Here is a 22,500-nt window from a genome sequence, read left to right on the forward strand (position 1 = left end):
TGTAGCTGTGTAGCTGTGTAGCTGTGTAGCCGTGTAGCTGTGTGTCTTTAAGGAATTCATTTCATCCACTCAAATAAACAACTCATTCTGATTTATGGGAAGAATCCATATGAACTAATGTCCAACTTCTGCGTCCTGTCCAACTCCCATTTGTTATCAAAGAAAAGGCTCTTAATCTTAGTGATTAAATGGTATATGACGTGTTGATAGAGAGCAATAAGTTAGAATCTATTCTCCAATCTTTATGAAAGCTATTAGGAACCGTAAACAGTTTAAAGAGTGTAAACAGTCTCTCTGTTCCGTACATCAACAAACATGTTCTGAAAAACAAAAGCTGAAACAACAAACTAATCTTTTAAAATGATTATTCCTGGTTTCATTTTAGAGGAGCAGAAGTTGTTTCCATCTGACTTACACTTTACACTTTACACTTTACACTTTACACTTTACACTTTTCAACGAAAATGTCAATGAATCACACAGCTAAACAATCTGACAAAGTAGCATACGAACTTCTAGAACGGAACGACAACATGTCAACACCCAGAACATCAAAGAGCTACGACACAACTGTGAGATCATGACACATCCCCGTACACATCGTATTCACATTCTACAACTGCTATATCTATAGTTTGTTACCCGCCTCCCGACAGGGAAAGTCATGAGGACACATGGCAGCTGGATTATCTCTCCTCCTTGTGAATAATGGATGTGACAGCCTTTGGATTTGTCCTAAATAGCATCCTACCCCTATAGAGCGCACTACTTTTGACCACAGCCCCATGGGAGCACTATATAGGGAATAGGGAACCGTTTGAGACCAGAGTCCTATGGGAGCACTATATAGGGAATAGGGAACCGTTTGAGACCAGAGTCCTATGGGAGCACTATATAGGGAATAGGGAACCGTTTGAGACCAGAGTCCTATGGGAGCACTATATAGGGAATAGGGAACCATTTGAGACCAGAGTCCTATGGAAGCACTATATAGGGAATAGGGAACAGTTTGAGACCAGAGTCCTATGGGAGCACTATATAGGGAATAGGGAACCGTTTGAGACCAGAGTCCTATGGGAGCACTATATAGGGAATAGGGTGCAGTTTGAGACCAGAGCCCTATGGGAGCACTATATAGGGAATAGGGTGCAGTTTGAGACCAGAGCCCTATGGGAGCACTATATAGGGAATAGGGAACCGTTTGAGACCAGAGCACTATATAGGGAATAGGGTGCAGTTTGAGACCAGAGCCCTATGGGAGCACTATATAGGGAATAGGGAACCGTTTGAGACCAGAGTCCTATGGGAGCACTATATAGGGAATAGGGAACCGTTTGAGACCAGAGCACTATATAGGAATAGGGTGCAGTTTGTGACACAGTCTTTAACTTCCTTATACGAGCCGTATTAATGAGCTGTATGTATGCATGGACAGACAGCCACTCTGCTGCACCAGGGGCACAAACCTTTGGAAGACAAGAGTCAAAACCAGGTAAAATTGAGCTATTTGTGCATTTAATTATTTAAAGGTCAAACTGACAATGCATAAAATATTGATAGGGATCTTGGTGGTGCGTATGCAGATATAATTATACGACCAGCGTGAGGAGGTGAACTACTGTACAGTGTGTTTGGGGGTGAAAGAGAGACTGCAACGCATCATAAGGCATTTGTGTCACGGCTTAAATTCCCCTCTCTATAATGGAATGGCTGCCTTGTACAGCGGTGGGGTGGGAGGGGGGCGGGGTGGGGAGGGGGGTGAGGGCACTTATAGCCACATAGAGATGAGCTGCATATATTTATCAATTCATGCATTATTCATTTACTCAGTCATCCATTCACTCATTAATTCAGTCAGACATCCACTCATTAATTCAGTCAGCCATCCACTCGTTAATTCAGTCAGACATCCACTCGTTAATTCAGTCAGCCATCCACTCATTAATTCAGTCAGCCATCCACTCGTTAATTCAGTCAGCCATCCACTCATTAATTCAGTCAGCCATCCACTCATTAATTCAGTCAGCCATCCACTCATTAATTCAGTCAGCCATCCACTCGTTAATTCAGTCAGCCATCCACTCATTCATCCATCCACTCGTTAATTCAGTCATCCATCCACTCATTAATTCAGTCAGCCATTCACTCATTCATCCATCCACTCGTTAATTCAGTCATCCATCCACTCGTTAATTCAGTCAGCCATCCACTCGTTAATTCAGTCATCCATCCACTCGTTAATTCAGTCAGCCATCCACTCATTAATTCAGTCAGCCATCCACTCATTAATTCAGTCAGCCATCCACTCGTTAATTCAGTCAGCCATCCACTCATTCACTCATTCATCCATCCACTCGTTAATTCAGTCAGCCATCCACTCGTTCACTCAGTCAGCCATCCACTCGTTAATTCAGTCAGCCATCCACTCGTTAATTCAGTCAGCCATCCACTCGTTAATTCAGTCAGCCATCCACTCGTTAATTCAGTCAGCCATCCACTCATTAATTCAGTCAGCCATCCACTCATTAATTCAGTCAGCCATCCACTCATTAATTCAGTCATCCATCCATCCACTCGTTAATTCAGTCAGCCATCCACTCATTAATTCAGTCAGCCATCCACTCATTAATTCAGTCAGCCATCCACTCATTAATTCAGTCATCCATCCACTCATTAATTCAGTCATCCATCCACTCATTAATTCAGTCAGCCATCCACTCATTAATTCAGTCAGCCATCCACTCATTAATTCAGTCAGCCATCCACTCATTAATTCAGTCAGCCATCCACTCATTAATTCAGTCAGCCATCCACTCATTCATCCATCCACTCATTAATTCAGTCAGCCATCCACTCATTAATTCAGTCATCCATCCACTCGTTAATTCAGTCATCCATCCACTCGTTAATTCAGTCAGCCATCCACTCATTCATCCATCCACTCGTTAATTCAGTCAGCCATCCACTCATTAATTCAGTCAGCCATCCACTCGTTAATTCAGTCAGCCATCCACTCATTAATTCAGTCAGCCATCCACTCATTAATTCAGTCAGCCATCCACTCATTAATTCAGTCATCCATCCACTCATTAATTCAGTCATCCATCCACTCGTTAATTCAGTCAGCCATCCACTCATTAATTCAGTCAGCCATCCACTCATTAATTCAGTCATCCATCCACTCATTAATTCAGTCATCCATCCACTCATTAATTCAGTCAGCCATCCACTCATTAATTCAGTCAGCCATCCACTCATTAATTCAGTCATCCATCCACTCATTAATTCAGTCATCCATCCACTCATTAATTCAGTCAGCCATCCACTCATTAATTCAGTCAGCCATCCACTCATTAATTCAGTCATCCATCCACTCATTAATTCAGTCATCCATCCACTCATTCATTGTACATGTATAATATGTATCCAACTGTAGATGTTTTGGGCTCCCGAGTGGCGCAGCGGTCTAAGGCACTGCATCTCAGTGCAAGAGGTGTCACTGCAGTCCCTGGTTCGAATCCAGGCTGCATCACATCCGGCCATGATTGGGAGTCCCACAGGGCGGCTCACAATTGGCCCAGATTAGTCCAGGTTTGGCCGGCCTAGGCCGTCATTGTAAATAATAATTTGTTCTTAACTGACTTGCTAGGTTAAATGAAGAAAATACATACTGCTCTGGGCCCAGATTCCCGTTATGGAGGGGTTAGTGGATTGGCAGTATGTCCTGGTTCTGCCAGTTGAGAAGAGATATTATTTCACCGTGTGTCTCTGCAACGTCTCATCTGACTGAGATCCAATGAGGACGCATCTCTTCTCAGGGAGTCACACAGCAGGACGCTGACGTGGCGCTCTGCCGACAGCCAGACGGACTTCATGAAGAAGACTATCTATTTTACTTTTGATGAGAAAAGCTCTAACAAAGCATGTATTATTTCACGACGCACCTGCTGATATCACATTTATATGCAAACGGGTGAACATTTCCCCCGCTGTCTGCCTGAATATTGATATTCTCAGCTGTCCGTCAGGGTGGTGAAATCCTCTTCAACAAAACAAAGGAAATCTGATGTTATCAGCGTAATGTACTGCAAACAGAATACAAAGCTATGTGTTACGCTTCCTTACAGCTTAATCTCCATGCGCTTTGCATTATGGGGATTAATAACATGTATCTTTACACACTGGTTCAGACGAGCAGACATACACTACTCATACAAAATGAGTGGATTTGGCTATTTTAGCCACACCCGTTGCTGACTGGTGTATAACATTCAACACACTGCCATGCAATCTCCATAGACAAACACTGGCAGTATAATGGCTTTACTGAAGAGCCCAGTGACTTTCAAAGTAGCACCGTCATAGGATGCCACTTTTCAGTTCGTCAAATTTCTGCCCTGTTAGAGCTGCCCCGGTCAACTGTTTGTGCTGTTACTGTGAAGTGGAAACGTCTAGGAGCAACAACGGTTCAGCCGCAAAGTGGTAGGCCACACAAGCTCACAGAACGGGACCACTGAGTGCTGAAGTGCGTAACGTATAAAAATCGTCTGTCCAAGGTTGTAACACTCACTACCGAGTTCTAAACTGCCTCTGGAAGCAACGTCAGCACAATAACTGTTCGTTGGAAGCTTCATGAAATGGGTTTCCATGGCAGAGCAGCCGCACACAAGCCTAAGATCACCATGAGCAATGCCAAGGGTCAGCTGGAGCTCACCTCCATATACAGTATATACACAAGTATGTGGACCTGCCCCAATGCATAGTGCCAACTGTAAAGTTTGGTGGAGGAGGAATAATGGTCTGGGGCTGTTCTTCATGGTTCGGGCCTCTTAGTTCCAGTGAAGGGAAATGTTAATGCAACAGCATACATTACATTCTAGATGATTTGGTGCTTCCAACTTTGTGGCAACAGTTTGGGGAAGGCCCTTTCCTGTTTCAGCATGACAATGCCCCCATGCACAAAGTGAGGTCCATACAGAACTGGTTTGTCGAGGTCGGTTGACTGGCCTGCACAGTGCCCTGACTTTAACCCCATCAAACTCCTTTGGGATTAATTGGAACGCCGACTGCGAGCCAGGCCTAATCGCCCGACCTCACTAATGCTCTTGTGGCTGAATGGAAGCAAGTCCCCGCAGCAATGTTCCAACATCTAGTGGAAAGCTTTTCCAGAAGAGTGGAGGCTGTTATAGCAGCAAAAGGAGGACCAACTCCATATTAAAATGCCCATGATTTTGGAATGAGATGTTCGACAACCAGGTGTCCACATACTTTTAGTCATGTGGTGTACTTCACTTTGAGAACAAGCGTTTAACGCAGCATCCAAAGTGGCTGTTTGGTATTTGGCAGTTGGAAGAGTCCTTGACCCTTGACCCTTGACCCTGAGGTTCCCCTTGTTGTGGTCTTGAACTGCAACTGTAACAGGAGTCTACCTAAACTACCTGAACATCAGTCACCAGCCCTAACATGTAGTGGTGGTGGTGTGTGTGTGTGGGGGGGGGTGGTTGGCTGGATCCTGTGGTGTAGGAGGTGATGACACACACACACACACACACACACACACACACACACACACACACACACACACACACACACACACACACACACACACACACACACACACACACACACACACACACACACACACACACACAGGGTCAGCAACACAAACACACAGCGCCAGCAACACAAACACACACACAACACACACACACATACACAGCACCAGCAACACACACAAACACACACACACAGCGCCAGCAACACACACGCACACAAACAGGGTCAGCAACACACACACACAGCGCCAGCAACACACACACACACACACACACACACACACACACACACACACACACACACACACACACGGTCAGCAACACAAACACACAGCGCCAGCAACACACACACACATACACAGCGCCAGCAACACACACAAACACACACACACAGCGCCAGCAACACACACGCACACACACACACACACACACACACACACACACACACACACACACACACACACACACACACACACACACACACACCTGACCAATAGAGCCAATATATTACATGTCTTGGCGGTGCCCTGGAGAGGTTGGCTGGATCCCGTGGTGTAGGAAGAGATGACCTTCACAGTGTACTCAGTGTCACTCTGCAGGTTCAGGATCAGCATGGTGTTGACGTCGTCTCCCACAAAGGTCTCCAGAGCTGACCCCGGCACTGTAGGAAACACAGAGACTGGCTCAGCAACACGCATAGACACACACACACACACACACACACACACACACACACACACACACACACACACACACACACACACACACACACACACACACACACACACACACACACACACACACACACACACACACACACACACACACACACAGACACACACACACACACACACACACACACACACACATCATGTCGCACCTGAAGTTCCAACCAAATGTATTTGAGGGCAGTCTGGACAATGAGGAAGGGAGGCGCAGGCAGAGAGAAGGGAAGAAGGGCAGGGAACATGTATTGTAGTGAGAGTAAGCACTTCTCCACTAACAGACTGAGGCAGAGCCCCCTGTTCCTCTTGTTGTTGAAGACATTCAATATAGGTGGAGGACCCATTTCTCAGGACCACAGGGCAGGGCATTAAATCTAGGTGGAGGACCCATTTCTCTGGACCACAGGGCAGGGCATTAAATCTAGGTGGAGGACCCATTTCTCAGGACCACAGGGCAGGGCATTAAATCTAGGTGGAGGACCCATTTCTCAGGACCACAGGGCAGGGTATTAAATATAGGTGGAGGACCCATTTCTCTGGACCACAGGGCAGGGTATTAAATCTAGGTGGAGGACCCATTTCTCAGGACCACAGGGCAGGGTATTCAATCTAGGTGGAGGTCCCATTTCTCAGGACCACAGGGCAGGGCATTAAATATAGGTGGAGGACCCATTTCTCTGGACCACAGGGCAGGGTATTAAATCTAGGTGGAGGACCCATTTCTCTAGACCACAGGGCAGGGGCAGGTGGAGGACCCATTTCTCTGGACCACGGGGCAGGGTATTAAATCTAGGTGGAGGACCCATTTCTCTAGACCACAGGGCAGGGTATTCAATCTAGGTGGAGGACCCATTTCTCAGGACCACAGGGCAGGGTATTCAATCTAGGTGGAGGACCCATTTCTCAGGACCACAGGGCAGGGTATTCAATCTAGGTGGAGGACCCATTTCTCAGGACCACAGGGCAGGGTATTCAATCTAGGTGGAGGACCCATTTCTCTGGACCACAGGACAGGGTATTAAATCTAGGTGGAGGACCCATTTCTCTAGACCACAGGGCAGGGCATTAAATATAGGTGGAGGACCCATTTCTCTGGACCACAGGGCAGGATATTCAATCTAGGTGGAGGACCCATTTCTCTGGACCACAGGACAGGGTATTACATCTAGGTGGAGGACCCATTTCTCAGGACCACAGGGCAGGGCATTAAATATAGGTGGAGGACCCATTTTTCAGGACCACAGGGCAGGGTATTAAATCTAGGTGGAGGACCCATTTCTCAGGACCACAGGGCAGGATATTCAATCTAGGTGGAGGACCCATTTCTCTGGACCACAGGGCAGGGTATTAAATCTAGGTGGAGGACCCATTTCTCAGGACCACAGGGCAGGGCATTAAATCTAGGTGGAGGACCCATTTCTCAGGACCACAGGGCAGGGCATTAAATCTAGGTGGAGGACCCATTTCTCAGGACCACAGGGCAGGGTATTAAATCTAGGTGGAGGACCCATTTCTCAGGACCACAGGGCAGGGCATTAAATATAGGTGGAGGACCCATTTTTCAGGACCACAGGGCAGGGTATTAAATCTAGGTGGAGGACCCATTTCTCAGGACCACAGGGCAGGGTATTAAATCTAGGTGGAGGACCCATTTTCTCAGGACCACAGGGCAGGGCATTAAATATAGGTGGAGGACCCATTTCTCTGGACCACAGGGCAGGATATTAAATCTAGGTGGAGGACCCATTTCTCAGGACCACAGGGCAGGGCATTAAATATAGGTGGAGGACCCATTTTTCAGGACCACAGGGCAGGGTATTAAATCTAGGTGGAGGACCCATTTCTGGACCACAGGGCAGGGCATTAAATATAGGTGGAGGACCCATTTTTCAGGACCACAGGGCAGGGTATTAAATCTAGGTGGAGGACCCATTTCTCAGGACCACAGGGCAGGGTATTAAATCTAGGTGGAGGACCCATTTCTAAGGACCACAGGGCAGGGCATTAAATATAGGTGGAGGACCCATTTCTCAGGACCACAGGGCAGGGTATTAAATCTAGGTGGAGGACCCATTTCTCTAGACCACAGGGCAGGGCATTCAATCTAGGTGGAGGACCCATTTCTCTGGGCCACAGGGCAGGGTATTAAATCTAGGTGGAGGACCCATTTCTCAGGACCACAGGGCAGGGATTCAATCTAGGTGGAGGACCCATTTCTCAGGACCACAGGGCAGGGTATTCAATCTAGGTGGAGGACCCATAGGACCACAGGGCAGGGTATTCAATCTAGGTGGAGGACCCATTTCTCAGGACCACAGGGCAGGGTATTCTCTAGGTGGAGGACCCATTTCTCAGGACCAAGCAGGGTATTAAATCTAGGTGGAGGACCCATTTCTCAGGACCACAGGGCAGGGTATTAAATCTAGGTGGAGGACCCATTTCTCAGGACCACAGGGCAGGGTATTCAATCTAGGTGGAGGACCCATTTCTCAGGACCACAGGGCAGGGTATTCAATAGGTGGAGGACCCATTTCTCAGGACCACAGGGCAGGGTATTAAATCTAGGTGGAGGACCCATTTCTCAGGACCACAGGGCAGGGTATTAAATCTAGGTGGAGGACCCATTTCTCAGGACCACAGGGCAGGGATTAAATCTGGTGGAGGACCCATTTTCTGGACCACAGGACTGTCTAGGTGGAGGACCCATTTCTCAGGACCACAGGGCAATTAAATCTAGGTGGAGGTTTACAACAGGATTAAATCTAGGTGGAGACACATTTCTCTGGACCACAGACAGAATAATGGTGTTTAAAAGACTGTCTGACCACAGGGCAGATGAATAATGGTGGAGGACCCATTTTCAGGAAAGACTAAATCTGAGAGGACCCATTTCTCTGGAATAAGGTGTTTAAAGACTTCTAATAGAAAGCAGAGGCTGTCACAGGATGCAACCCAAATGACAACCAATCCCTATGTAGTGCACTACTTTTGACCGGAGCTCTTTGGATCCTTATAGGGAATAGGGTCCCATAGGGCTCTTCAAAAAGACTGTCTGAATAGGGCAGACTGAATCAAAATAGTGTTTAAGACTAGGGTCCCTGGGCTCTGATCAAAAGACTGAATAATGGTGTTTCCATTTGGAACACAAAAGACTGTTCTCTGAGAGTTTCTCCAAGCAGACAAAGCTGAGGGAATAATGCTGTGTTACACCCACATCAAGCCTTCTGAATGGAAAATGACTGAGACGGCAGACTGAATAATGGTGTTTAAAAGACTGTCTGAGACGGCAGACTGAATAATGGTGTTTAAAAGACTGTCTGAGACGGCAGACTGAATAATGGTGTTTAAAAGACTGTCTGAGACGGCAGACTGAATAATGGTGTTTAAAAGACTGTCTGAGACGGCAGACTGAATAATGGTGTTTAAAAGACTGTCTGAGACGGCAGACTGAATAATGTGTATTATAACACTGTGTGTACGGCAGACTGAATAATGGTGTTTACTGTGAGACGGCAGACTGAATAATGGTGTTTAAAAGACTGTCTGTATTGACTGAATAAGGTGTTTATTATAACAGGTGTGTATTGTAACAGGTGTGTATTATAACAGGTGTGTATTGTAACAGGTGTGTATTGTAACAGGTGTGTATTGTAACAGGTGTGTATTGTAACAGGTGTGTATTGTAACAGGTGTGTATTGTAACAGGTGTGTATTGTAACAGGTGTGTATTGTAACAGGTGTGTATTGTAACAGGTGTGTATTGTAACAGGTGTGTATTGTAACAGGTGTGTATTGTAACAGGTGTGTATTGTAACAGGTGTGTATTGTAACAGGTGTGTATTGTAACAGGTGTGTATTGTAACAGGCGTGTATTGTAACAGGTGTGTATTGTAACAGGTGTGTATTGTAACAGGTGTGTATTGTAACAGGTGTGTATTGTAACAGGTGTGTATTGTAACAGGTGTGTATTGTAACAGGTGTGTATTGTAACAGGTGTGTATTGTAACAGGTGTGTATTGTAACAGGTGTGTATTGTAACAGGTGTGTACGTACCAGAGGTGGGTTGGTAGACTACCCTGAAGCCCAACGTGGGAGAAGGAGGCGTGTCCCAGGTGATGCGGAAGCGACTGAACCACTCCTCAGACACCCTCAGGTTGCTAGGCGCCGAGAGGGGCACTGACAATACAAGAGCAGTAGAGAAACTGTCACTTATACACTGTGATTTACGGTAAAATGGTGAAGATGCCATTCAAAATGATTGGTCGAGAAACTGTCACTTATACACTGTGGTTTACGGTAAAATGGTGAAAATGATTGGTAGAGAAACTGTCACTTATACACTGTGGTTTACGGTAAAATGGTGAAGATGATTGATAGAGAAACTGTCACTTATACACTGTGGTTTACGGTAAAATGGTGAAGATGATTGGTAGAGAAACTGTCACTTATACACTGTGGTTTACGGTAAAATGGTGAAGATGATTGGTAGAGAAACTGTCACTTATACACTGTGGTTTACGGTAAAATGGTGAAGATGATTGATAGAGAAACTGTCACTTATACACTGTGGTTTACGGTAAAATGGTGAAGATGATTGGTAGAGAAACTGTCACTTATACACTGTGGTTTACGGTAAAATGGTGAAGATGATTGGTAGAGAAACTGTCACTTATACACTGTGGTTTACGGTACGCTGTTAAGGCTGCAGTCAATTGTTATGGTATTGCACCAATATGCAAACCACAGATTCCATCCATCCAAAACACTGAGAGTTATTAAAGTCATATGTATGTGTGATTTATGAACTATTGTGTTTTTACGAGGTTTGGGGTTTCATTTGGAATACAAGCCAGCCAAAGGGACTGTACTCTCTCTGCTCTCTACTTTAAAAACACATTTGACTTATATTCACTGTGGCATTTACATTTCAATCTTAAAGAGGAGACAATCCCAGTCTGAAAAAGCACCCCTTTCCCTATAGGCTGCACTACTGTTGGTCTGAGCCTTACGGGCCGTGCCGCGGAACACGAGTACAACTTGAGACGGTCTGGTCACACGGATTTCTTAGGTGACAAAGATCCGGATGGATATTGTCATTTGTCAGCGTAGTAACAAACCCCCCCACCTAGCAACCCACGCATCCCTAAACAGTTCACTCTGTTCACACACCCTTCTTGTTGGCAGAGAGAAAACATTGCAGTTTTAAAGTGAATTTCCTGCATTTGTGCACATTTTCCATGTCTTACGTGTGTTCATAATGATACCAGGAGTTGAACACCAAACAAATGTTTATTTATTTATTTTTAGTCGGGGCCCGCGGTCCGTATTGACCCCGTTCTGTGTCTGTCCCTCGGTCCGTATTGACCCCGTTCTGTGTCTGGGTCCGGCCCGTGGTCCGTATTGACCCCGTTCTGTGTCTGGGTCCGGCCCGTGGTCCGTATTGACCCCGTTCTGTGTCTAGATCTGTCCCTCGGTCCGTATTGGGCGGCAGCGTAGCCTAGTGGTTAGAGCGTTGGACTAGTAACCGGAAGGTTGCGAGTTCAAACCCCCGAGCTGACAAGGTACAAATCTGTCGTTCTGCCCCTGAACAGGCAGTTAACCCACTGTTCCCAGGCCGTCATTGAAAATAAGGATTTGTTCTTAACTGACTTGCCTGGTTAAATAAAGGTAAAAAAATAAAAATAAAAATAAAATAAAAAAATTGACCCCGTTCTGTGTCCGGGTCCGGCCCGCGGTCCCAATTGACCCCGTTCTGTGTCCGGGTCCGGCCCGCGGTCCGTATTGACCCCGTTCTGTGTCTGGCCCGCGGTCTGTATTGACCCCGTTCTGTGTCTGGGTCCGGGTCCGTATTGACCCCGTTCTGTGTCCGGGTCCGGCCCGCGGTCCACCAGCTGAGTATGACTGATGTAGTGAATAGGATACCGTTTTGGACACATCACCAGCTTGCTATTGGTAGAGTGTTTAATCATTCAGACAATGATGTTGAGCTGAGTGTTTATAATCAATTATAGCATGAGGAAGTGTTTCAGTGGCTCATGACTGAGAACAGACTGACTGTGTGATTATGAATGGCTTTCATTAAGCTTATTAATGGACATGATCAATAATTTCTGGCTGTCCATTTACAGCGTCCTCAGAGGGTGACGACAGGGAATCGACACACTGGGAACATTTTCCACCTGCTGTAACTAGTCTGACTGAGGTGGTTCACTGAACTTAGTGGGATTGGTATCTAGATGGACAACCCTCCTCAACCAAATGCCTACCATTTGATTTTGATTTGATTCATTTTATTACAGTGTCATGCATCATCCGGATGCCCCACCCACATGGAGTCATGCATCTTCAGGATGCCCCGCCCACATGGAGTCATGCATCATCAGGATGCCCCGCCCACATGGATTCATGCATCATCTGAATGCCCCATGGAGTCATGCATCATCAGGATGCCCCTGCCGGATGCCCCGCCCATGGAGTCATGCATCATGGAGTCATGCATCATCAGGATGCCCCGCCCACATGGAGTCATGCATCATCAGGATGCCCCGCCCACATGGGCTTATAAGTATTTGCTGTGTCAAAATAAAATAATCACGTATATATATGCACACACATACACACACACATACAGGATTGCCTTGTTAAAAGTTCATTTGTGGAATCAGTTGTGTTGTGACAAAGTAGAGGTGGTATACAGAAGAGAGCCCTATTTGGTAAAAGACCAAGTCCATATTATGGCAAGAACAACTCAACACTTCCAGGTGACTAACTGATGAAGCTGGTTGAGAGAATACCAAGAGTGTGCAAAGCCGTCATCAAGGCAAAGGGTGGCTACTTTGAAGAATCTCAAATATAAAATATATTTTCATTTGTTAAACACTTCTTTTTTTGCGCGACAGAAACAAACATCTCTCTGGTAAGAAGAGTGGAGGGGGCGTATGCCTCATGACTAACGGGACATGGTGTGATGAAGGAAACATACAGGAACTCAAATCCTTCTGTTCACCTGATTTAGAATCTCACAATCAAATGTAGACCGCATTATCTTCCAAGAGGATTATAATCACAGCCGTATATATCCCCCCAAGCAGACACATCAGGTGATGGCTCTGAACGAACTTTATTTAACTCTTTGCAAACTGGAAAACATTTATCCGGAGGCTGCATTCATTGTAGCAAGGGATTTTAACAAAGCCAATCTGAAAACAAGACTCCCTAAATTTTATCAGCATATCGATTGCAACCAGGGTGGTAAAACCTTGGATCACTGTTACTCTAATTTTCATTTATAAGGCCCTTTTGGAAAAGCTGACCACGACTCCATTTGCTGATCCCTGCCTACAGGCAGAAATTTCCCACGCTGAGGTCTGTCCAACGCTGGTCAGACCAAGCTGACTCTACACTCCAAGACTGCTTCCATCACGTGGACTGGGACATGTTTATTGCGTCAGATGGGAATATTGACGAATACGCTGATTCGGTGTGCGAGTTCATTAGAACGTGCGTCGAAGATGTCGTTCCCATAGCAACGATAAAAACATTCCCTAACCAGAAACCGTGGATTGATGGCAGCATTCGCGTGAAACTGAAACGAACCACTGCTTTTAATCAGGGCAAGGTGTCTGGCAACATGACTGAATACAAACAGTGCAGCTACTCCGTAAGGCTATCAAACCAGCGTCAGTACAGAGACAAAGTGGAATCTCATTCAATGGCTCAGACACAAGAGGCATGTGGCAGGGTCTACAGTTCAATCACGGACTACAAGATGAAATCCAGCCCAGTCACGGACCAGGATGTCTTGCTCCCAGGCAGACTAAATAACTTTTTGCCCGCTTTGAGGACAATACAGTGCCACTGACACGGCCTGCAACGGAAACATGCAGTCTCTCCTTCACTGCAGCCGAGGTGATTAAGACATTTAAACGTGTTAACCCTCGCAAGGCTGCAGGCCCAGACGGCATCCCCAGCGCCCTCCGAGCATGCACCAGCTGGCCGGTGTGTTTACGGACATATTCAATCAATCCCTATACCAGTCTGCTGTTCATGCTTCAAGAGGGCCACCATTGTTCCTGTTCCCAAGAAAGCTAAGGTAACTGAGCTAAACGTACCGCCCCGTAGCACTCACTTCCGTCATCATGAAGTGCTTTGAGAGACTAGTCAAGGACCATATCACCTCCACCCTACCTGACACCCTAGACCCACTCCAATTTGCTTACCGCCCAAATAGGTCCACAGACGATGCAATCTCAACCACACTGCACACTGCCCTAACCCACCTGGACAAGAGGAATACCTATGTGAGAATGCTGTTCATTAGCTTTCACCATAGTACCCTCCAAGCTCGTCATCAATCGAACCCATCGACCCCGCCCTTTGCAACTGGGTACTGGACTTCCTGACGGGCCGCCCCAGGTGGTGAGGGTAGCAAGGCAAACAACATCTCCTCCCCGCTGATCCTCACAGGGGCCCCCAGGGTGCGTTCTGAGCCCTCTCCTGTACTCCCTGTTGACTTTGGCCATGACGGCTCCAACTCAATCATCAAGTTTAGACACAACAGTTAGGCTTGATTACCAACAACACACGGCCTACAGGGAGGAGGTAACAGGAAAATAACCTCACACTCAACGTCAACAAAACTAAGGAGATGATTGTGGACTTCAGGAAACAGCAGAGGGAACACCCCTATCCACATCGATGGAACAGTAGTGGAGAGGGGCTAGTTTTAAGTTCCTCGGCATACACATCACAGACAAACTGAATTGGTCCACTCACACTGACAGGGTGAAGAGCAGCAGCGATTCAACCTCAGGAGGCTGAAGAAATTCGGCTTGTCACCAAAAGCACTCACACTTCTACAGATGCACAATCGAGAGCATCCTGGCGGGCTGCCAGTCACCGCCTGGTACGGCAACTGCTCCGCCCTCAACCGTGGCTCTCCAGAGGGTAGTGAGGACTGCACAGGCATGCAAACTACCTGCCCTCCAGGACACCTACACCACCCGTTGTTACAGGAAGGCCATAAAGATCATCAAGGACATCAACCACCCGAACCACTGCCTGTTCCATCCAGAAGGCGAGGTCAGTACAGGTGCATCAAAGCTGGGACCGAGAGACTGAAAAACAGCTTCTATCTCAAGGCCATCAGACTGTTAAATAGCCACCACTAACATTGAGTGGCTGCTGCCAACACACTGTCATTGACACTGACCCAACTCCAGCCATTTAATAATGGGAATTGATGGGAGATGATGTAAATATATCACTAGCCACTTTAAACAATGCTACCTTATATAATGTTACTTACCCTACATTATTCATCTCATATACATATGTATATACTGTACTCTAACTGCATCCTTATGTAACACATGTATCACTAGCCACTTTAACTATGCCACTTTGTTTACTTTGTCTACATACTCATCTCATATGTATATACTGTACTCGATACCATCTACTGTATGCTGCTCTGTACCATCACTCATTCATATATCCTTATGTACATGTTCCTTATCCCCTTACACTGTGTATAAGACAGTAGTTTTGGAATTGTTAGTTAGATTACTTGTTGGTTATCACTGCATTGTCGGAACTAGAAGCACAAGCATTTCGCTACACTCGCATTAACATCTGCTAACCATGTGTATGTGACAAATAAAATTTGATTTGATTTGATTTGATTTGAATTCCATATGTGTTATTTCATAGTTTTGATGTATATATAGATATGTATATTTGATGTATATATAGGTAAGTAGAGCTCAAAATAGAGCTTGAATTGTATCATAGCATTTACCATACACCCCCCACAATAGAGCCAGGTCTATACCCCAGTCATCACTCCAGCTACAAGACCAGCTTCATAGAACCATCCACAAGGAAGGCTGTACTCACATGTTCTGCCCACTGAAGAAACACTGATGCCGTCCTGTCCATCTGTGTAGACTGGGGTGACCGTCACCTTGTGCTCTGTGTCAGACAGCAGAGGCTGGAGAAGGACTGTGGTCTGCTGCCCAGGCACCAGGACCTGGCGGGTAGAGATTAGACATAGTGTTACACAGTGTGTGTCTGTGTGCGTGTGTGTGTGTGTGTGTGTGTGTGTGTGTGTGCGTGCGTGTGTGCAGGCGTGCGTGCGAGAGCATAAGCGTGAGGGTTTCTCCTCAGAAATCTATCTGACCTCCAAGTGTGTCTTATTTCACTGCTACCGACACGTCATTAATCAAACATATGGTAACGTCTCATCTAGCCTGTTGATTGGCCAGTTCCCACAGTGGCCAGTAGCTGAACTGACACGTGGCTTTGGGTATGAGGCTGATACCTGGTCTGAAGTTCTTTCCAAACATTTTCACTGCTCTATTCTTCCATTTTTTTTCTCATTAACAAAATTTTCCTCAACGACAAGACAGTTAAACCTGATATGTTGGTAACGACAAGAAAGATGAACATCTAATGAAAATTCCCAAATCGCACCCTATTCCCTATTTATAGCGCACTACTTTTGACCAGGACCCATAGGGTTCCTGTTCCTAAAATAGTGCACTTATATAGGGAATTGGGTTCTATTTGGGACACAAACAAAGTTAGCCTGATATTACCTCTCTGCATAATCATTAGCAGATTAGTAGTATCACGCTGTTCTGGTCGCTCATTAGACTCTTAGACCACAGTTAAAAATAGGATTTAAAAAGAAGTTCCCAAAGGATGTTACCAACACAAAAAAAGGGTTTGAAATGGTAAAAAGTTCCCTGAGAAGGTTCAACTATGTAAAAGGAATAATATTATAGTATCATTACTTGGAATTAGATCTTGTATGATAGCCTCACCGTATCAACTGTTTTACAAGTCCTCTATGATCCATCTTCCCTGGTCGGTCTGGGCTTTTCTTGTTTTTAAATCCCATCTTGTGAAGTGTCAAGCCCCATTCCCTGCAAATGGACTGTCCACCAGGCATGTTTTGTTTAAATCGGAACTGCCAAGTAGTTGGTTCGAGCCCAAAGTGAACGTTCCTAAATGTCCTCTCTAAGAAGCCATACCCTCACATGATAGAGGAGAGAGGCTAAACCCAAACCCCATCCCTATCCTCCATCCCATCCTCTGCCCTGTCAGACCCCACACCAGACCCAAACCCCATCCCTATCCTCCATCCCATCCCCTGCCCTGTCAGACCCCACACCAGAGCTGAACTGTCCTGACTCCTGCACAACAACTCTGATTAACGGAGCTGTCCAATAGACACGTGGTGCTGAAACAGACCTGCCAGGGGAGTTCGCTTGACTCAGCCCAAAACTAAACGATCTGAAAGTCCCAACCGTTCTCTCTAAGGAGCATGTCCTCACAGGTCTCTACTTCAGTCTGTGGGGTAATTGGGATTCTTCAGAATAAAAAAATAAAAAAACCTCTCTGTGGATGTGTCCCAAATTACACCCTATTCCCTATGTAGTGCACTACTTTTGACCAGAGCCCTATGGGGACCCTATTCCCTATGTAGTGCACTACTTTTGACCAGAACCCTATGGGCCCTATATAAGGAACAGAGTGCCGTATGGGGTGCAGTCAGTGTGTTCCATTCGTTCCTCAGTGACCTAAATGCTTGTTGAAAAGATAATGGAAGTTCCTCCACGTTGCTCCGTCCCCTCTATCTTCCCCAACACAGCAGGAGCCGGGGAGATGCAGTGGTCCCAGGTGGAAATTAAAATACGAGTGAAGGACAAAGAATAGATAGAGGGTTTAAGTGCTGAATCACTGAGTCCCTTGGCCCAATAGGGCTCTGTGGAGGTTGGTGCAGAGAGGTGGAAGGGGCTCCAAACTAATAATTTTTCTCATCGTACAAATGAGTCAACACACTGTGATTCTATTGAACACACTGGATAATAAAATGGTGTGATACTATGAACACACTGGAGAATAAAATAGTGTGATACTATTGAACACACTGGAGAATAAAATGCTGTGATTCTATTGAACACACTGGATAATAAAATGGTGTGATTCTATTGAACACACTGGATAATAAAATGGTGTGATTCTATTGAACACACTGGATAATAAAATGGTGTGATTCTATTGAACACACTGGATAATAAAATGGTGTGATTCTATTGAACACACTGGATAATAAAATGGTGTGATTCTATTGAACACACTGGATAATAAAATGGTGTGATTCTATTGAACACACTGGATAATAAAATGGTGTGATTCTATTGATCACACTGGATAATAAAATGGTGTGATTCTATTGAACACACTGGATAATAAAATGGTGTGATTCTATTGAACACACTGGATAATAAAATGGTGTGATTCTATTGATCACACTGGATAATAAAATGGTGTGATTCTATTGAACACACTGGATAATAAAATGGTGTGATTCTATTGAACACACTGGATAATAAAATGGTGTGATTCTATTGAATTTGAGCAGGGAGATTTTTAAAAAACTCCAGTCAGATGAAGACTATCTTACATACTAGGTGAAGAATACTTTGGCAAAACTACCTACATTTTATTCATCTATCAGACGTTCTTATCCAGAGCAATGAGGGTTAAGTGCCTTGCTCAAGGGCACATCGACAGATTGTTCACCTAGTTGGCTCTGGGATTTGAACCAGTGACCTTTCGGTTACTGGCACATGCTCTCAACCGCTAGGCTGTCTGCCACCCCGTTCTTTGTTGTCTCCACACATATGCTTCCCTATGTACAAGTCTACTGTTTCTATCCTTCTACCACCCACTCATTGTCTATCCATTCTATGCATCGTCTACAAATAGCCTTTTTGTGAAGGGCATATACATAACAGAGAAGGGTTAAGTTGTCAATGCTTAGTCTGAAGAACAGTCAAAACCCAGGATTTACATTCCAAACGTATCTGTTCTTAATCGGCGACCTTTAGGATCAACAGAACAGAACAACTGAAAGGACAACAATGACTTCCTCAAGTTTGTCAACCAGATTTCAAATTGGAGGTGTCTTTTCAGAAAACACTCTGAGAAAAAAAGATGCTATCTAGAACCTTAAAGGGTTCTAAGACTGTCCCAATAGGTACAACCCTTTTGGCTCCATGTAGAACCATTTTTGTTCCAGGTAAAACCCTTTTGGCTCCGGGTAGAACCCTTTTGGTTCCAGGTAGAACCCTTTTGGCTCCGGGTAGAACCCTTTTGGCTCCGGGTAGAACCCTTTTGGCTCCGGGTAGAACCCTTTTGGCTCCGGGTAGAACCCTTTTGGCTCCGGGTAGAACCCTTTTGGCTCCGGGTAGAACCCTTTTCTCTAAGAGTGTAGATAGATATTATGCATCCATGCAGTGTGTCAAACTAATCAGTGGATCGACATGTGTCTCAATTTCTGTGCCTTACAGGAATTAGTTCAGTGACTAAGCCACCATGATCAAATAATCAAAGACTTTCATTAGGTTCCAGAGAGCCCAAAGGAGCATGGGTAATAATTTATCTGGTTCCTTTCAAACAGCACTGTGACTGTGTCAGCCAGTTAATTCCACACTGATACACAAATTAGACATGCTCAACAGTAATTACACATTTACATCAGGATCTCACCCCTGGATGAGGACGGCTACAGAACGTGTTCTGTCATCAAGATCTAACCCCTGGATGGGGACAGCTACAGAACGTGTCCTGTCATCAGGATTTAACCCCTGGATGGGGACAGCTACAGAACGTGTCCTGTCATCAGGATCTAACCCCTGGATGGGGACAGCTACAGAACGTGTCCTGTCATCAGGATTTAACCCCTGGATGGGGACAGCTACAGAACGTGTCCTGTCATCAAGGATCTAACCCCTGGATGGGGACAGCTACAGAACGTGTCCTGTCATCAGGATCTAACCCCTGGATGGGTACAGCTACAGAACGTGTCCTGTCATCAGGATCTAACCCCTGGATGGGGACAGCTACAGAACGTGTTCTGTCATCAGGATCTAACCCCTGGATGGGGACAGCTACAGAACGTGTCCTGTCATCAGGATTTAACCCCTGGATGGGGACAGCTACAGAACGTGTCCTGTCATCAGGATCTAACCCCTGGATGGGGACAGCTACAGAACGTGTCCTGTCATCAGGATTGAACCCCTGGATGGGGACAGCTACAGAACGTGTTCTGTCATCAGGATTTAACCCCTGGATGAGGACAGCTACAGAACGTGTTCTGTCATCAGGATTTAACCCCTGGATGGGGACAGCTACAGAACGTGTCCTGTCATCAGGATCTAACCCCTGGATGGGGACAGCTACAGAACGTGTCCTGTCATCAGGATCTAACCTCCCTGAGATGATTTTCATTGTGTGGTGCCAAACCATCAAAGTAAGATGCTTGGTTTCTGAACAGAGCTGAGTTACACAGAGGGATCTACCTACAACACACGCATAGGAAAATGGCCTCTGAACTTCCCCTCTGTGATACACTCCACGTACAGTCTATTCCCAAAGGGATGTGAAACCATCCGGACATTAAGATGCCTGGTAACTCTGAGTTCTCTCTATACTCACTGACAACCTAGCGTACAACCAGGTTGCTAAGGTGCCGGACGGTGTGACCAGTGAGAATAAGGAGTGACTTACAATCAGTACGCCACATGTCATGATCACTGAACGTAAACTCTTCTTCAGAAATAGCCGGTCTCTGCCTCTAAACGAGCTCCAAACTCACTGACTCCTCGTTGCGGTCTCCTGTGAGGCTGACGTAGGTGACTCTGTACTGGGCCACCTTAGGATCCTCCAGCTGCCATGACACCTCCAGGCTGTAGGTGGTCTCCTCTTGGACCTGCAGGCCACTCACCGCCTGACGCACCACTGGAGGGGACAGGTAACACAGAGATATTCATATACTTATTGAATCCTTTTGACCAGGCCAGTTAGCTGATAACAAGCTTGGACAACAGATCTGACTGAGTTCACACAACATGAAATGACTCATCATCAACATATGCAATTACAATCATGATATTCAGCACCATGCAATTTAACAACACAATGCAGTCAATAATCACATCTTTGTAAACCAGGAGTAGTCTGTTATTTTATACCAGCGTGATCAAGGACCAAGTCCTTCTAAAACCAAAGCAAAGCAAACCCTGTCGAAGAGATAACACTCTTAGGGATGGATGTTTTCCTGACCACATTACCTGACCAGGAATAACTGAGCCCTAGCTATGAGATATAACCCAGGTAGAAGAGACTAAATGTTCACCAGGAATAACTCTGAGCTGTAGCTATGAGATATAACCCAGGTAGAAGAGACTAAATGTCCACCAGGAATAACTCTGAGCCCTAGCTATGAGATATAACCCAGGTAGAAGAGACTAAATGTCCACCAGGAATAACTCTGAGCCCTAGCTATGAGATATAACCCAGGTAGAAGAGACTAAATGTCCACCAGGAATAACTCTGAGCCCTAGCTATGAGATATAACCCAGGTAGAAGAGACTAAATGTCCACCAGGAATAACTCTGAGCCCTAGCTATGAGATATAACCCAGGTAGAAGAGACTAAATGTCCACCAGGAATAACTCTGAGCCCTAGCTATGAGATATAACCCAAGTAGAAGAGACTAAATGTCCACCAGGAATAACTCTGAGCTGTAGCTATGAGATATAACCCAGGTAGAAGAGACTAAATGTCCACCAGGAATAACTCTGAGCCCTAGCTATGAGATATAACCCAGGTAGAAGAGACTAAATGTCCACCAGGAATAACTCTGAGCTGTAGCTATGAGATATAACCCAGGTAGAAGAGACTAAATGTCCACCAGGAATAACTCTGAGCCCTAGCTATGAGATATAACCCAGGTAGAAGAGACTAAATGTCCACCAGGAATAACTCTGAGCTGTAGCTATGAGATATAACCCAGGTAGAAGAGACTAAATGTCCACCAGGAATAACTCTGAGCTGTAGCTATGAGATATAACCCAGGTAGAAGAGACTAAATGTCCACCAGGAATAACTCTGAGCTGTAGCTATGAGATATAACCCAGGTAGAAGAGACTAAATGTCCACCAGGAATAACTCTGAGCTGTAGCTATGAGATATAACCCAGGTAGAAGAGACTAAATGTCCACCAGGAATAACTCTGAGCTGTAGCTATGAGATATAACCCAGGTAGAAGAGACTAAATGTCCACCAGGAATAACTCTGAGCTGTAGCTATGAGATATAACCCAGGTAGAAGAGACTAAATGTCCACCAGGAATAACTCTGAGCTGT

At 45.6% G+C, this 22,500-nt stretch overlaps 1 protein-coding gene across 1 annotated transcript in view; it reads right to left on the minus strand.

Annotated features, from left to right (window-relative positions):
- LOC124020799 (collagen alpha-1(XIV) chain-like) overlaps positions 1-22,500 on the minus strand; it is a 268,028-nt gene that overhangs the window by 129,785 nt on the left and 115,743 nt on the right. Inside the window, exons 20-23 of the mRNA XM_046336070.1 lie at positions 20,949-21,091; positions 16,178-16,310; positions 10,334-10,456; positions 6,067-6,216 (exon numbers count right to left, since the gene is read on the minus strand). Coding sequence (XP_046192026.1) covers positions 6,067-6,216; positions 10,334-10,456; positions 16,178-16,310; positions 20,949-21,091 — 549 coding nt within the window. The remainder of the gene's footprint in view (positions 1-6,066; positions 6,217-10,333; positions 10,457-16,177; positions 16,311-20,948; positions 21,092-22,500) is intronic.

This window comes from Oncorhynchus gorbuscha, unplaced genomic scaffold (assembly GCF_021184085.1).
Source record: "Oncorhynchus gorbuscha isolate QuinsamMale2020 ecotype Even-year unplaced genomic scaffold, OgorEven_v1.0 Un_scaffold_914, whole genome shotgun sequence".
In the NCBI taxonomy this organism is placed as follows: Eukaryota; Metazoa; Chordata; class Actinopteri; order Salmoniformes; family Salmonidae; genus Oncorhynchus; species Oncorhynchus gorbuscha.